General features: G+C 37.0%; 2 protein-coding genes across 2 annotated transcripts; one reads left to right on the forward strand and one right to left on the reverse strand.

Annotated features, from left to right (window-relative positions):
* The first annotated feature begins 640 nt into the window (after positions 1-640).
* LOC116302344 (neuropeptide Y receptor type 2) lies at positions 641-4,440 on the forward strand. The gene is made up of 2 exons (XM_031711625.2): positions 641-1,767; positions 3,378-4,440. Exons 1-2 carry the CDS (start codon positions 1,036-1,038, stop codon positions 3,801-3,803), a joined length of 1,158 nt encoding a protein of 385 aa, XP_031567485.2. The 5' UTR covers positions 641-1,035; the 3' UTR covers positions 3,804-4,440.
* Positions 4,441-6,575: 2,135 nt separating this feature from the next.
* Positions 6,576-14,293, reverse strand: LOC116302324 (neuronal acetylcholine receptor subunit alpha-9-like). Its single transcript, XM_031711604.2, has 8 exons — positions 13,917-14,293; positions 13,084-13,220; positions 10,536-10,580; positions 10,144-10,253; positions 9,431-9,575; positions 8,976-9,231; positions 8,267-8,439; positions 6,576-7,751 (listed from the first exon to the last, which is right to left on the reverse strand). The coding sequence occupies exons 1-8, from the start codon at positions 13,993-13,995 to the stop codon at positions 6,984-6,986; spliced, it is 1,713 nt and encodes a 570-aa protein (XP_031567464.2). The 5' UTR covers positions 13,996-14,293; the 3' UTR covers positions 6,576-6,983.
* Between the last annotated feature and the right edge of the window lie 1,227 nt (positions 14,294-15,520).

Here is a 15,520-nt window from a genome sequence, read left to right on the forward strand (position 1 = left end):
CAATAATTATAAATGATATAAAGTTACTCTTGACTTGAAAGCAACAGTTAAAAAATGTCAAACTAACTAAAATAAATGACATTCAAAACCACAGAAAAATGGTTGCCCCGGTATTTGTCAATTCTGATTGGCTATCTATTTTTTTCGTACGCTCTGATTGGCTAATAGTTTTTGCCGTATTCTGATTGGCTAGAACTTTACTAGTTCCTGAGGTCCTTCTGAGGTTTATCTGGTGGAATACATTGACCGACAGCGGTTTTCACGGGAAAGAAATATTTTATTTTTATTTTTTGCTTTCTAAGACCTTTAGAAGCTCTTTTTATCCTTTCGTTTTGCGCCCACAACAGAAAATTAATGCAATAATTTCAATTAATCATTTCATTGGACGTTATTTTGGCTAATTTTTTGGACGAACTTTCATTTAATATTCTTTAACATTTGGGGGTTTTTTTTTTGCGTAAACAGAAGAAAAAAACTGTATTCAAATTGTCGGTAAACTTAAAAGAGAATATTCCATGAGAATCATGCTACGAGTTTTAAAGATAAATAAGCGATAAAAATTATAAATCAAACATGACGGAAACTTAAAAATATAGATAACGTTCATTTTAATATATTAATAGTCCCAAGAAGTGTCGAAGTCGACACTCAATTTACATCGTTGTAACTCGTTTCAACTCAAAAATCAAACCTTTCTCGGTTGAATGACAGCTAGTTTCATGTCCTACAATATATGGTGTATTCAAAGTTTTCAGTCAAGTTCATTGTCTAGGACACAAAACTCGTCACTTCAAGTTAAAGACCAAAAAGACTCCTAACGATGCTTAACTTATTCAGTCTTAAAAGGTGATTTATGAGGCTGTTAATTCTGTATTGATGGCTGCTAAATAACTCCCATATCAATATTTATCAGCCAAGTGCAGTGAGCTTTAAGTGGCTGGGAAAATGTCGTTAAATAATACTCCCTGCTTAGAGGCGTTTAAAAGCGTCCATCGGTACAACAAAGTCTGTGAATGAAGAGTCGAGTACATCAAAATGGACGGACAAATGTGGAACAGTTCTTATAATTCGTCTTTGAACGGATTTATGGTTAATGCGACTACGAAGTACACTGAGACTTTGCCAGTTAAAGTCGTTAAGCTTATTTGTTACACACTTGTTTTTGTCATCGGTGTTTTTGGGAATGCTATGGTCTTTCGTATGGTGTTAAGACGTCGAAAGCTTCAGACTGTCAGCAACTATTTGATTTGCAACCTCGCTGCGGCCGACATCGCTGTGTTGACTGTAAATTTACCATTTCGTCTCGCATACCAAGAAAATTCTTACATTTGGCCATTTGGGGCTTTTTTGTGTAAGATTATTCCAATGTTGACGTATTTATTTATCACTGCTTCGTCTGCAACGCTAGTTGTGATGTCATTAGATCAACACCGAGCAGTCTTGCATCCATTGAAGAAGCGTTTGACTATAACCCAAACGAAAATTGTAATGGTTCTAGTATGGTTCATCTCTGCTCTCATTACTCTACCATTAAACTTCTCCCTTACGGTGATTGATCAACGAGGACACCCTGTTTGTACGGACGTTTGGCCAAGTTTAAATTTTGAACAAGTCTACTTTGTTCTACTATTCATTCTACAATTCCTTCTTCCTATGTCAATAATTACGACTTCTTACACTCATGTTTGCATTAAACTTAACTCGACTAATGCCGAAGATACGGCTTTGATACAGAGTCTAGTCCAGAGAGAAAGAAGAAACAAAAAGGTAAATAAAAACAAATTATTTACACTCCTTTTGCTTAAAAGACGCGCGCTAAACATTATTGTGCAAAGCATTGTTGTATAAATCGATTTTACAATAAAAAGCAGAGTACGATAGAGTTGAAAGACTATTAAATTTAACTTTATTAAAACCTTTTTGGTTGGTAATGAAAAAGATACTTATCTATACTTATTCTCTTCAAATTGAGAATATCATCCCCTTTGATTTGTTTCTGATTTTTAACGAATTGTTCGTGAATATCTTCGCACAGGATCCCTAAAATCGTAAAACGCTAAAAATGGTTTCAGAAGTGGAACCTTTCTTAGCGCAGCGAGTTTGATTCTATATCAAATTCTCAGAATTAAAAAATAATTTGTATCATTTTGTAACTAGATTTTTTCCCAATGATTGAATAAAGCGATACTAAGATAGATCGTGCTGAGGACGTCATAGGGAGTGCTACATTGTGATTGGATGAGACATCAGTGGGAAGCCATTTTAGTGTTATGACAGCAGAATGCCTTCAAGAAAATCTCTTCAAATTTGTTTTAAACATATATATGTATATACATATATATCAATAATGCCGACCTCAGAAATGAAAATTTAGTTCTGGATACTATACACCACAACTCCCAGTTGGCTCCCAGTCTTAGCCAATCACGAGGCACGAAATTGAGTAACTTCCAATCAGAAAACGTAAAGATAGGAAGCCATTTGAGAGCGTTGTTTCTGTACGTTTCTCACTCATATTATGATCTATTAGAGATCTTATGTTGTGACTTAATTCCTGTTCCAAATACTTAGGAAAATTTCTAAAATGCTACATGTAAAATGGGTTCCAAAATTTAACTTAACAAAAAAAAATTTTTCTCAAAAAAATTGACTAGTAAGGAGAAAATTGCAAGAAAATTGTCACAGAAAAGCTTTTAGAACCGGAAGTCAGTTTTTTGAACGAATGACGTCAGGGCGATACAAATCTGCAAGTGATCTTGTGCTACTTTTGTACTCACCTAATGATTTTCGAACATCCAAAGGAAGCGCGAAGAAACTTTATAATGTTTTCTGAGATACAGAATGCAAAATAGTTCAAATATATATCATGTTATACTTATATATCGAGAGGATTATCTTAAGCCCGGGCAGATATCGGAAGTCTGATATAAATGACGTGATGTTATGAGTAAATGTTTGTCAAGAGTCTCTTGTGGTCCAAGTTAGTTGCAGCATAAGAGCCATTAACACTGTTTATCTAATATTGTTTTACCAAACTATTAATCCTCTAATTTCTTTCGAGATTCCTTTTAGGGGAACTTGGAAAATTCTGGTACACTGTCTACGCATGCGCCGACAATTTTAGGCAAAATTAGAATTAACAGTCCCCAGAGTCTGCGTTTCTCTTGGCCAGTTCCTTAGTGCTGACCAAGAGAAATGCAGGCTCTGAAAAGAAAATTGGGGGTAAAGTCTGTTTATAAAAATCTATGAAGTCAATTTTTCTAAAAAGCTTCCATACTTTGTTTTTTAAAAATGAATAGCAGTGTCGAAAAAATTTGTACAGATTTTCAGTTTTTTTCTCCGAAAAAAATTAAGAATGTTTTTCTTTTGATTTTCAGGTGATAAAAATGTTAATAGTCATCGTAGCAGTTAACGCACTTTGTACCCTTCCATACCACGTGACCTGGCTGGTCAGCGTATTTGGCCACCCTCATTCGTTAGCCAAGAAGTTCTGTGTGTTGCTTGTAATCGCCACAAGCGCTGCGCATCCCATAATATATGGTACACTCAATCAAGACTTCGCGAGGGGATTCAGAAGCTACTTAAGGTGCATGAGAGAGCAAACTCTGGCGTACAGAGAGACAGTGAGAAAAATTTCAGGAACCAGACAGAATTCAGTCATTTTGCCTTGTAAGAATTCGGTATCAAACAGCACGCCATCGCCTTCTCAAGGCTTGGACAAAAACAAAGACAAAGGCTTTAGTATTACAGGAAGAATGGATGCAGAAAAATTAGTTGTTTTTGAATTCGAAACTTGCTTATAATGATACTTTGTCGTAAATTTTATACCCCATCCACACCTAAACGTGTTTAGTTAAACTATGTTTTCATTAGGAAAAAAAATTGAGAAACTGGAAACCTACAATATAATGAAACTTTCTAAAATATTGTCACAGCAAGACAAAGGATAGTTTACATGCATTATTTCACCAAATATTGTGCAGCGTTCGTAGATAGTTTTCCAAACCTGTTTAGTTAAACCACTTTAAAACATGTTTAAGCCTTGGTGTGAATGGGGTATTAGTAATTTAAAGCTGGTTTTAATAGCTGTCGTATTGGTTTAACTGGACAGAGAGTTTTCATGTTATATAACCCAACATGGCAGCCACGTTTTTCGTTATTTTATTCTCTTGGGAATGCTTGCAAACTGCTTCTAAAATAATGATATGAGGCTAAAATAAAACGCTCTTTGGTCCGATCTAGTAATAATATAAACAGAAAAATCAAATAATTATCATGCCATGGCAGTTCATGATGAACTGAATATTGTATGCTGAAGCTCAGTGTGTGTGTACGTTAAATATAATGCCAACTTATTGTTATAAAATTCAATGATTAGTAAGCCTTCTTAAAGGAGTTCTTTTGTTTAACGAATTCTCCTGGGAAGAAATTAAATCCTTGGTAGTTTATTAGACTAAATCGATATTGCAAATCAGTTTAAACTTGTATATTTTGATAGTGGGATCAAAGTGTGTTCAAGTTTTTGTACAATAATGTTTTCAAAGGCAAATCTGCAGACTTTTCGTTTTATTCCTCAAAGAACGTCTATTGAATTTGCGGAGAAGAGAAACGCAGTCGAACAGAATGTTCTTGACAAGAAAATTAAGGTTTTCGAGAATGGAAGAAAGCATGTTCGACAAGAACTCGCGAGCATTAAAAAAGAAAAGTACTCAAGAAATTTTTACAAATCCTCACCACATGTGAAGGAGGAAAAGTCAAAACACTCGAGGTTTGTGGAAGTTGTGGTGTCTACGAGCAATAAAGGATCCGTAAAACAAAACAACAGCAGTAGTCAAAGAGCTGAACTGTACAATAAAGGTAAACAAAACCCGTCTGACAACAATGGCTCAACTAACAGAAAAGGCCTTCTTACAGCATCTGGAGTTGGTCGTACAATTACCTCAATGAGAAGGGCTGCAAATGCGTTAGACATTTCTTTGACACCTGGTCAAGTTGTTAGAGTGAGTTGCCCTGCAGAACTGGAAGAAAAAGTCAAGACACAAAAACCACAACCTGCTGGCCCAAGTGCAAGCTATTTGTCGCGCCGAAGGCACGGCTCTGTTGCCATAGGGGCTGGGATTGCGTGCAACAGAGGACCCGATATTTGCACGTCAGAAAACAAAGTCGAAGAAGCTCACGAAAGAACTATCTCATTTCAAACTAGATTTAACACAAAAAACGTTCGAAGAAATTCTCTACCGGCTGTAATTGAAATTGAGAGCTGCAGCGAAGACGATGACACAGTGTTACATGAGAATGACAGCTCGTCGGGAACATCATCGCCATCTGAATATAAAACTTCCTTGAAAGACACGCAATATCTATTTCCAGGAAGAGGAGAGTTTTTCAGTAAATTGGCTATCAGAGCTCGACGTCCTTTGAGTGCAAAAAGCATTGAAACTAGAAGTCGTTGTAGCTCTTCAGAAAGTTCTGGTGATGAAGATGATGTTGATTCAAAAGTCTTCCATGAGGGTGACGATTTTTATGGCTATTGCGAGGAGAACGAAGCAAACAGAAAAAATATTATTCCAGCTGCAGGAGAAAAACTTCTTGTAAAAAGAAACGAAAGCAGACCTCCTCGCTTGACATCAACCTGCTTGAACAAACCCATGAAGAAAACAAGATCTCAAAGCATTCCAACAATCCTCTCTTCTTCATGGCCGAGAACACCGACACAACACAATAATGACAACAAACCAACGAAGCAAAACACTCAAGAAAGCCACGAAGAAAAAACAGCAAGATTTCCAGTTTTTCCTTCCAACTCCTGCTCAGATGATTCGCCGGATATATCACGTAAAAGAGATTTAGAGAGTACGAATATAAAAGTAGAAAATAATAGGAAAGAGATTCAAGGAATACGAGCAATGGGACATCATAATACAATTGATGAGAGCGATAACTCATTCCAGGGGTCTCCCTTGACGAGAAGAGGTGATTGTGAATCAGGACCTGGCTCTCCACCACAGTCTCCGCGCCTTTTGAATGAAAGACAAGAGTACAATGGTAGAAGACGAAGGCTGAAAAGCGAACCATCCGTCATGACCGATCTATCGGAAAACGAAAAAATTGTTCTCAGACAGACAATGCTCAAACGACTTGAAATCCAAGAAGGAATTGCCAAGGCACAAAGGATCTCGCAGCAACATTTTGGGAACTCGAAAAACAAAAACAAAAATCCCCAAGTCCTGAAAGTCGCCAGCGCTCGCACCTCCACAGGTATTAAAGCTACGGATTTGAGTAATAGAAGCAATAGGAGATGGAAGAATTTCATAAGAAGGAACAACCGAACACTAGAAAACATGTTAGATGATGTTACTGATGTTACGAAATGTAGATATTTGAGATGTGATAATGATGATTATTAGGCATGGAGAATTGTCTTCATTAAGTTCAAAGGATTAATAACGAACTAGTATTGCGAATGGTTGTAGGAATAAATATGTAGCGTGGACGAAAGGCGCCGCCGCCATCTTGCTTCCCAAATTCAGCCCATAATCCATTGCACCATCTAAGTTTATGGTTGGCATCTCAGCTTGATGAATTTTTGGCGTTTAATTCAACTGTTACTTACAGAGAAATCAAGCGTGTTTTTTAGAGTTTTCAGAGCCCGAGTTTGTCAGCCTCAAGAAGCTAAATGCTAAAGGCTGCTTACCGAAAGGAGTGCGGCTGCTAAAAGACGTGTGTTGAGCATGCAATCTACTTCACTGGTCAGCATCAACAAATTCAATGAAGGCTTAAGACTGCTTAACAGACGGAATGCAGGCTCAAAGAACATGTGTTGAGCCTGCAGTCTACTCAGCCAGCATCAAATATCCGAAGGCTCTAAGACCGCTGACCAGAAGGAATGAAGGCTCAAAGTAGCTTATTTATGCTGTCCCATATATACACTTGTATTAGGTGTAACAAGCTCTATTTCAAGCACAAAAAGTACCTGTTTTAGTCTATTTTTCGGGATCCGAGGAACTCGAGTGCCGTGAAGTTTGAATAAATATTACAAAAGTCGAGGTTAGCAACATCGACATAAATACCCACAGTAAAAATTTATCGATGATTTCAGCAACCACTTTCCATTCCTCTCTCTTGATTTCCTCTTCTTCTTTACTTCGAGCCATTTTAACCAACCTACGCAGGTTATTCGCGATGTTTTCCTGTCTGCAAATCATCATTGGGGTCAACGGATTATTCGCACTTGAGCCCCCAGTACCGTTATCCAGCGGTTTCTCGTTCACACCCGTGTTTTCGACGTCGCTGTCAGGAACAGGAGATCCTGGTCTCACTTTACATAGCTTTTCAGGTGGAATTGACCAAATTGAAGGTCTTCTTTCCCGCGTAAAGAGACGGTGGACGTCCAAATGGTCGAGTGTTTGATATACTGCTGCCTCGTCTGGAAAGAACGAGGTTCTCCTGTCCAAAAGTGACGAATTTGGTGACTGCACAATAGACATTTTTCTCTCTGTTTCTCTTCCTTCGTTCTGCCTCTTGAAGTCTATTAAAGCTTCGTTCTCTCGCAGCATTTCCTGCCTCACGACTTGACCTTCAGCGCTAAACTCTTTCTTTATCTCCTGGATTGCGCCTGGTACTTTGATCTTGAAGAAACGTGCCATCCATTTAAGGACGACGATTCGTACCCAGTTTGGCATTTCTGTTGTGACTGGGTTAGTGAAATAGACCCGTAGTACCACGCATGTGGCCACTAAGGCTAGCCCAACCTTGTTCATAAGAATGGATAGAATTACTTGTTATTATAGTGTCTTAAAAGACCGCTGTATGGGATTTACTCAATCTTAATGTGCAAGGAAAAAGGCAGGCAGGTGCTGACTGACTGACTTACCGACCGACTGATGGACAGTAATAAGACTGCGTTCATAATGTATGGCAAGGGGGGGGGGGGGGTGGGCGGGTGAAATTGAGGGGGGATCGGGAAAATTTTGGTAGGGAAAAGGGGGGAATGGGCAAATTTTTATCAGAAAAATGGGGGGGGGGATGCAGAATTTTTGGAAGAAGCTACAAGAATTGCTTAGGGGGGATCGCATATTTCTACATGACTTTAAGAGGGGTGTTAAGAATTATTTTGGACATTTCAAATTTTCACCTGCCCCAACCCAAACCCCCAACCCCCCCCCCCCCCCCCCCCTCTGCCATACATTGAAAACGCAGCCTAACATTTTGCGAAAGTGCACCACTGGTTAGTAAGATTGAATTTATTAATGATATAAGATTTTACCTCGAATAGCGTAATGCAGTAATATATACTGATTATAGGTACGACTTCAGACGTCGCTGGAAGCACTTCTGCCACCATGAGCATGAACACCGTCATGGAAAGGAGATTGGTAATGACTAAAGTTATTCGTTCACCGGAGTCAGGCGGTAAGACGAAAGACAATATCGTTAAACCTATACAAGATTAAGAAGCAGGGTTAACTAGGGGAAATTTGAACATGGGGGAACTGTGGTAAACTCGACCGAGAGAGGAATGGAGGGAAAGAAATTTGGAAATGAAAGCCTGAAGTAGATCTATTTAGCTTGGGCTGCGCAACGTTTACCACTTTAGACCAGTGTCATTCTCCTGAGAAAAAGATTCTTTGTTTGAGTCGTATCCATATTCATGTGTCTTTTCATGCGCAACCGTTAAACGAAGAAATGAAACTCTAGGGAATGACACTAGGTTTGGAGGGGGAAATATTAGGACAAGCTAAAGAGTTCCACTGCTCTTGCAGTTTTTTTTTTTTTCTAATTAAGTCTAATTTTAGAAAGCTTCCATATTGGCAAAAGCACAGTCCCAGTGATGAACCCTGGGGGAATCCGCTTTGTCGATCCAACTACCTTCATAAAATCCCATCTTTCCCAGCACAAAAATAAAATAAAATCCAATTCAGGACCACTTTTCAATGCTTTCAAATTGGTTCTACTGACTAACTGTTATGACTCACCAGTGATGAGAAAGCAAGGCATTATCAGATTAACATAATAATAAGTCGCTTTCCTCCGCATGTAGAGTGTAAACGTCACATCCGGGTAAGGCTCCGGACAGCAGACGTATAAAATCTCGTTTCTTTTGGCGGGAAAAGACAGCAGGTCCCACTCGCCATTCTTGACGTACTTTGATACGTCACCCGACGGAGACTCGCTGACAAGATCCAAGCGTAGACCATCATAAGTCCAGGATCCGAATTTTAACAGGCAGCGCTGAAAAATACACAAACGAATTAAAATAAGTTGACTGTGAACGAAAGAAACATTTTTTCGTGTCTTTTTTCTAATTGCCTCCTCGAGTTTTTTTTCAGTGGATTTAGGATTTAGCATTTTTGTTCCACGTTTTAAAAATATATTACGGTATGGGCGAACCGTTACGTGAGTGTTAAGTTAGCGCATATAGCAATCTGACCTGTTCATCAAACGGAAAATGGGTGACATCGATTTTACAGGAACTGGTCAGCAGTACAGGAGCAAGCCAAGTATTCCGCCCGTTAGAGTGAAGTTTGATGTGAGTTGAGAACTTATTCAGGGCACCGTCATTCTCGTTGTCAGCGCTAAAGAAAACAGTCAGATACTTTGTAAGAACAAGATTACACACGGATCTCGCAAAAAATCCCGCAACAATCCCGCGACATTTTTTCTAGTTTCAGTGTTTCACGTATAGAATTTTAAATTAAACAAAAAATATATTTATTTCGAAAAAGTTCTAAAAGGTTTTTCACCATTACGTGACGGCAGCCATGATGAATGACAGGAACAATTCAATTGTTTTGCATGAGAAAGAATTCGATTCCCAAAATCAGGGTCCCAAAAGCAAAGGGATTCTATTGTTCTGCCATCTAACCACAGGCAGCCCAAGCCGTATTATGGGCGTGGGCACGTGATGGTCACAAGTTAATCAGTTAACAAAATTACTGTCACGTGTCATCCTCATTAAATAAAGTCTTCAATCAATCAATCAATGGTCCTTTCTCCACTGGGAGACTGAATTTTCTCTCATATCAACCAGAATAGACCAGATTCAATTGTTCCTGCCTCCTGTCATGGCTGCCATCACGTGATGGTGTATTATAGTCTCTGATAGGAGTGTATATATCATAAAAGGGATCCCTGTGTACCTACTTGTTGTAGAGATAGATATCAGGAACCCAGACACTCTTTGCTTCCACATTTATTCTGTCAATACCTCCAAACTCGTCCGGGTTCCACGTGAGAAGTGGATTATTCCAAGTCTAAGGAGAAGTAAGAAAATATTAGCAGCAAAACAACTGTTATAAACATTTTCGTTTCTAAGCTAAATTTTTTTAAAAGCCAGTTGATATTCCTTTAGAATCGCGGCTACAGTTAGTTCGTAAACATGTTCACTTGAGTACCAAAATTACGAAGCTGACAGATAAGTTCATTGGATTAATAGGATCAATCAATAGGCGTTTTATTGTTATTATGCCTCGAGGGTTTGATTCAGCATCACAAGCAGCGGGTTTGACTTTAAGAAAGTGGTTGACACATCATACCTGTCTTATCCAAACGCTTGTCTGTAGAATCTGTGTTTTCTCGATCTGAAATATCGTTCAATATATTTATTGTTAATACGAGTTGTTATATTTTGATGGCAGACCATTGAAGAACGTCATTAGCCGTTCAGAGGTTGAGGAAAACACTGGGTCGAATTTCGTTTCAGTGCATTTTGGGGCTGTTTTAAATATCTTCAGATATTTATTTAATGTAATATATCGCCTCCCGCCTAGATTAGTCTAGTGCTATTTGCGGGAGAGTGATAAATTGTGTAAATATAGACATTCTTTTGTAAAATAAACTTGAAACTTGAAACTTATTTCCAAGATGGCGTCCCTAAAGCTGACCCACAATTCATTGCAATGCCAACTCGACCCAGTTTTTCCTCAACAATGAAAAGACATATGATCACTTAGACAGAACATTATTATTATTCACATGCGAATTTGCGCCATATAAGTACTAAACCTTTTTTTAAATTATTATTATTATTATTATTGTTGTTGTTGTTGTTGTTAACATTATGCTAACAAGGTCATTAATAAACTTACAGAATGTACCGGACATAAAAGCTTTTTAACAACATTTCCTGTTTTTCACAACCTATAATTTACTTTTAAACCCCGCAAGGTGTTCTAACAGTCTCGATATCATAGCAATAAATATATTGGTTTTCACAGATACTGTTTTTGATAGTAGATTTAAAAGAAGAAATTCTTAGCAATAGATATTCTCGTCATTCCCAGGTATTTCTTTGATGAGATGTAGGAAAAGTTTCGAATTTTTAGTATTGTCAGGAAATATTTTTAGTACATTGACATCAGACAACGTTAATTCTCATGGCTGGTCTAATTTGGTGTGCCAAAAAACACACTATATTTCTCAAATGATTGCGCAACATCGTTGTTTTGTAATCGCAGAGCAAATGTTGCTTGTATTAACACTCCGCGCGCAATAAATTTTCATTGCAAAGGAGAGAGAGTCTTACCGCACCTTTATGGTATGGTATAAGCTTCCCTCGCCAAAAGAATTGTCAGTTGACCCAGATATAGGTATTTATTCTGCGCTATTATAACTCTAAAAATTTAAAAAATACTATAATAATAATGGGAGTTTCTCATATAGCGCATTTCGAATACTCGCTCTACATTTATAACCAGTGGAGGACTTTACGGGACAATAATGCATTTAGAAACATTATTGTGAAGGGGGGAGATGTGAATTTCTCTTAGTGAATTCAAATTCAGAGAATGTTGCAAAATGTTTTATAGTTAAGTGCCTAAAAGGTAAAACATGATTTTGCCTTCTCGTCCTTAACGTTAATTAAAATCGTTCGTAAAAGCAATACCAAGCGACCAATAGCTGAACTTTTCCATCCTTTAATGCCCAACTCAGATGCCCCTTGCCACCTTAGTCTAGATCTGCGTGGAATTTCAGCGATTAACTTTACAAATTTTATTAATGAATAAAAAGTTCGTTAGGTCTTGGTCATTTACATTTTTAACTAGATTAGCAACGACTATTCTCTTTCAATGAAGACATTCATTCATCGATTCATCCATGAAGGAGGATAAGACACGGGAAATAAAGGTTAAAAGTTATGCACGTAAGACCGGCTTTTTGCTCGCTTTGAGCCAGAATAAATATTTATCTAGTGATGATTGCTTTACCATGAATATCTATATATTTTCCCCTATTGCAACCCTCTGCTTTAGTGAGAGTGTGAGCGATGAGATACTACAGTCGTATGAAAAGAGGGAAGAAAAGAGCCTTCCTCTTGAAATGCAGGATTTCAAATATACTTTTAAAAAATAAGGTTACTAAATAGACGCTCTGACGACAATTCAAGACTAAAAATAAATAAATCGTTATCTCGAATGTTTTCAAATGATTCAAAAAGCAAAATATAAAAATATAAACTTTAGTTTATTGAAAACATTGAAAAGCAACTTTCCCGCCGTTAACAGATGTCAGTGACACGCGCGCGCTCAGCCCTTGGCAGTCAAATGGCTCAGTTTTCTATTATAATTTTTTTAGTTAAACAAATTAGTAAAAATGGGTTGAAAACGCTAAATTTTGTACTAAATATCCGTTGTAATTACTTCAATAAATAAGATATTTTTTGGTAGTTCAAAACACATAGTGAATACTAATTATTACGTTTTCGAATGAGGCAGTTCAAAGTCTAGCTTCCCTCGCAAATCTCTTTAGGAATTCTTGTTTCTTTTCTTTTTTACAACTTTATTAAATAACAACTTAAAGGTACATGTATATACATAAGCTAGTCGGATAATTAGAAAAATGAATGTCCCATGCTAGGCACTTCCCTTGAGGACGCACATTAGATAAAATAAATTGAAATAAATAAATATACTATAATCTGTGACACGGACACTCACGAACTCCTTCACGTCTCTCCTCCATCCCTTCACAATTGGTCACACATCGACTCCATCAATACAAACACACATATATTTTTCTACGTTTAGAGAGTTTTCAAGGCTAGCTTCCAACTCGTAGTTGAATCATTAGAGATTTTATCCTTACCAAATCGACAAGTTGATGAATTGTGATTCCCAACTTCACTGTCACTGCTTCTGTTTTTCTTTTCACTGGTCGAACAACACGAGTGTAGTTAGCGAACAAATATCGGTGGAGTTTGACTTCATCATCATCTATAACCACTATAGATATAATATATAAATACATGCTGTTAATTAAGATTAGATAAAATATAGTCTTTTTCTTAACGACACTTATTCTTATATATATTTATAAAAATATTCTTTGGCTGAAGTTTAATCGAGTGAGAAATGATCCGGCAAAACTGTATTTCAGGCAAGTCTTAACAAAGCTAAGCGAATGATTCAGTCATTGAAAATCAAGGAGAATTACTCAAACTTAGTTCATATAAAATTCAAATGAAATAAAAGTATTTGTGGCAATATTTTGGCGTCTTTCTCTTGGCATAACTTTGCTGAATAAATTAGTAATTTATCCGTGGCTTTTCTGGCTATGTTATCAAGAAATGAAGAAAGCCAAAGTTGAAATGCCAAACTGATCCATTACAGAAAAATAAATGATAACAGTAAATAAATTTTGCATAAAAATTAAACGTTTAAGACACGCTTTTACCTTTGATCGATGAAGATAATAAGTAGCTTAGCCGAGCCGTAAAACGTTTTTTAAAATCAATTTGATTAATAGCATATTTTATTTCTCTACCTTTGACAATTTTTTCCTTTGCCTAACTTCCATAGACGATTTGCTTAATGCATCCAAGCAGGTCAATCCAAATTTATCATTGTTGACTTATTTTGAACCACATAAAACTATGTCTATCGCAACTGACTTTTATTCTACGTTTGCCACAACCTTACCTTCATTTCCAAGGGAATGCGTCCCAAGCTCGCAAAATGACAATAAACAAAGGAAAAATCCAAACAAAGTACGAGCCATTGTTTAGTAACTGCCAAGTCTTTTTCCTCTCTAAAAGATACTGGTATGACTAGTGGGTGTTTTTTCTTAAAGTTGTCTCGTTTTAAAACTAGGTTACGTCAAATAGCAGAACATTACCAGAGTTAGATTAACTCATTAATGAAATGATGATACCCGTATATAGTGTTGACTGCAAATCTCGGTTAATGATTTCAACATGTCGCGGGCATATAACCTGGGGGTTTACTTAGATAGAATCGCCTCTAAGTCAAAACTACATTGTTCCAAAATGTGTTTATAAGTTCTGACACTGAGATTCCTAGATATAGACAATTGCCCCGGCGTGATGAAAGGAGAAGACGTAATAAAAGTAGGAATCTAATAGATTTGGTTGATAAAGGCTCGCGAGGTCTGAGCGGGAATACGGAATTCTGATGCATCGGCGCTCACATTCAGTGTTAAATTGAAAAAATTGAAATTATCTGATAACATCAACATATTTAAAACAAAGCTCAAGACATATTTATTTTAAATTGTTTATCAATAATATAGTTTTACTCTAGATGGCATTATGCTTCTTATGTAAATTCATGTTTTGCGCTATTTCCATTTACTTTTTTAGTTATGTATTTATATTGGATTACATATATTTCATTAGTTTTATTTTCTTTTTCTGCTTTTATAATTTTTGCTTTTTATTGTAAAAAGCATTGAGTTTTAGAAATGCGTTTTTTAAGAAATAAAGTTATTATTATTATTATTATTATTAAATCCTGCATAGATTTATTCTGTGTTAATCTTATGATGAGGGTCAATCTCTAAGTACCCCCTTTCCACGTCAAATCCTTTTCCGTCTTAACTTATACCCACACTGTGTGGTAGCCGAAGGTCATAGCTATTCGTTAAACACACCCAGAACGTCTCGCTAAATGTCTTTATGGCTAGTTATATCTGCGGTGTATTGCTATCATCATTAGGTATTAAACTTTACGATATGAAAACGCCGAGTCTGTGTAAGATCAAGACCTTAGCTATAGTCGGTCGGTACTGGATGTCTTACAATAAGTCATGCCAAAAAAACACATCTCAACCTTTTTATATATTTTCTCTTTGACCTCAAGCTTTTCCACTTTACTAATTAAAGTGATCGGACATTTCTTACAGGAAATGTAAGTAACAGAAGGTTTTATTCACTTGTCAATGTTTGCGTGCTCGGCACAAACTGCATTTACCAGGATAAGTATATATACACGAAAAAATGCAGTTATCTTACTAATTGTTTCTTCCTTATCAAAGCAAAACATATGTGAAATTTGCCAGCAATTGCATGCAACAAATAATCAAATATTTTCAAGGCGGATGAGGTGGGGGGGGGGGGATAGAGCGATCCCGTCTTTCAGGCTTGAGTGTCCGCCCAAACAATGGGTAGTTTTCCCAATGTTTTTGCACCATCGCGTGAAGGCAGCCATGTTAGATGGCAGGAGCAATACAATCGTTTTACATGAGAAAGAATTCAATTCCCGAGAGCAAAGGGATTATATCGCTC

Source organism: Actinia tenebrosa, unplaced genomic scaffold (genome assembly GCF_029948245.1).
Source record: "Actinia tenebrosa isolate PJP-AT-01 unplaced genomic scaffold, QUT_ActTen_1.0 PGA_scaffold5__44_contigs__length_20552954, whole genome shotgun sequence".
Classification (NCBI taxonomy): domain Eukaryota; kingdom Metazoa; phylum Cnidaria; class Anthozoa; order Actiniaria; family Actiniidae; genus Actinia; species Actinia tenebrosa.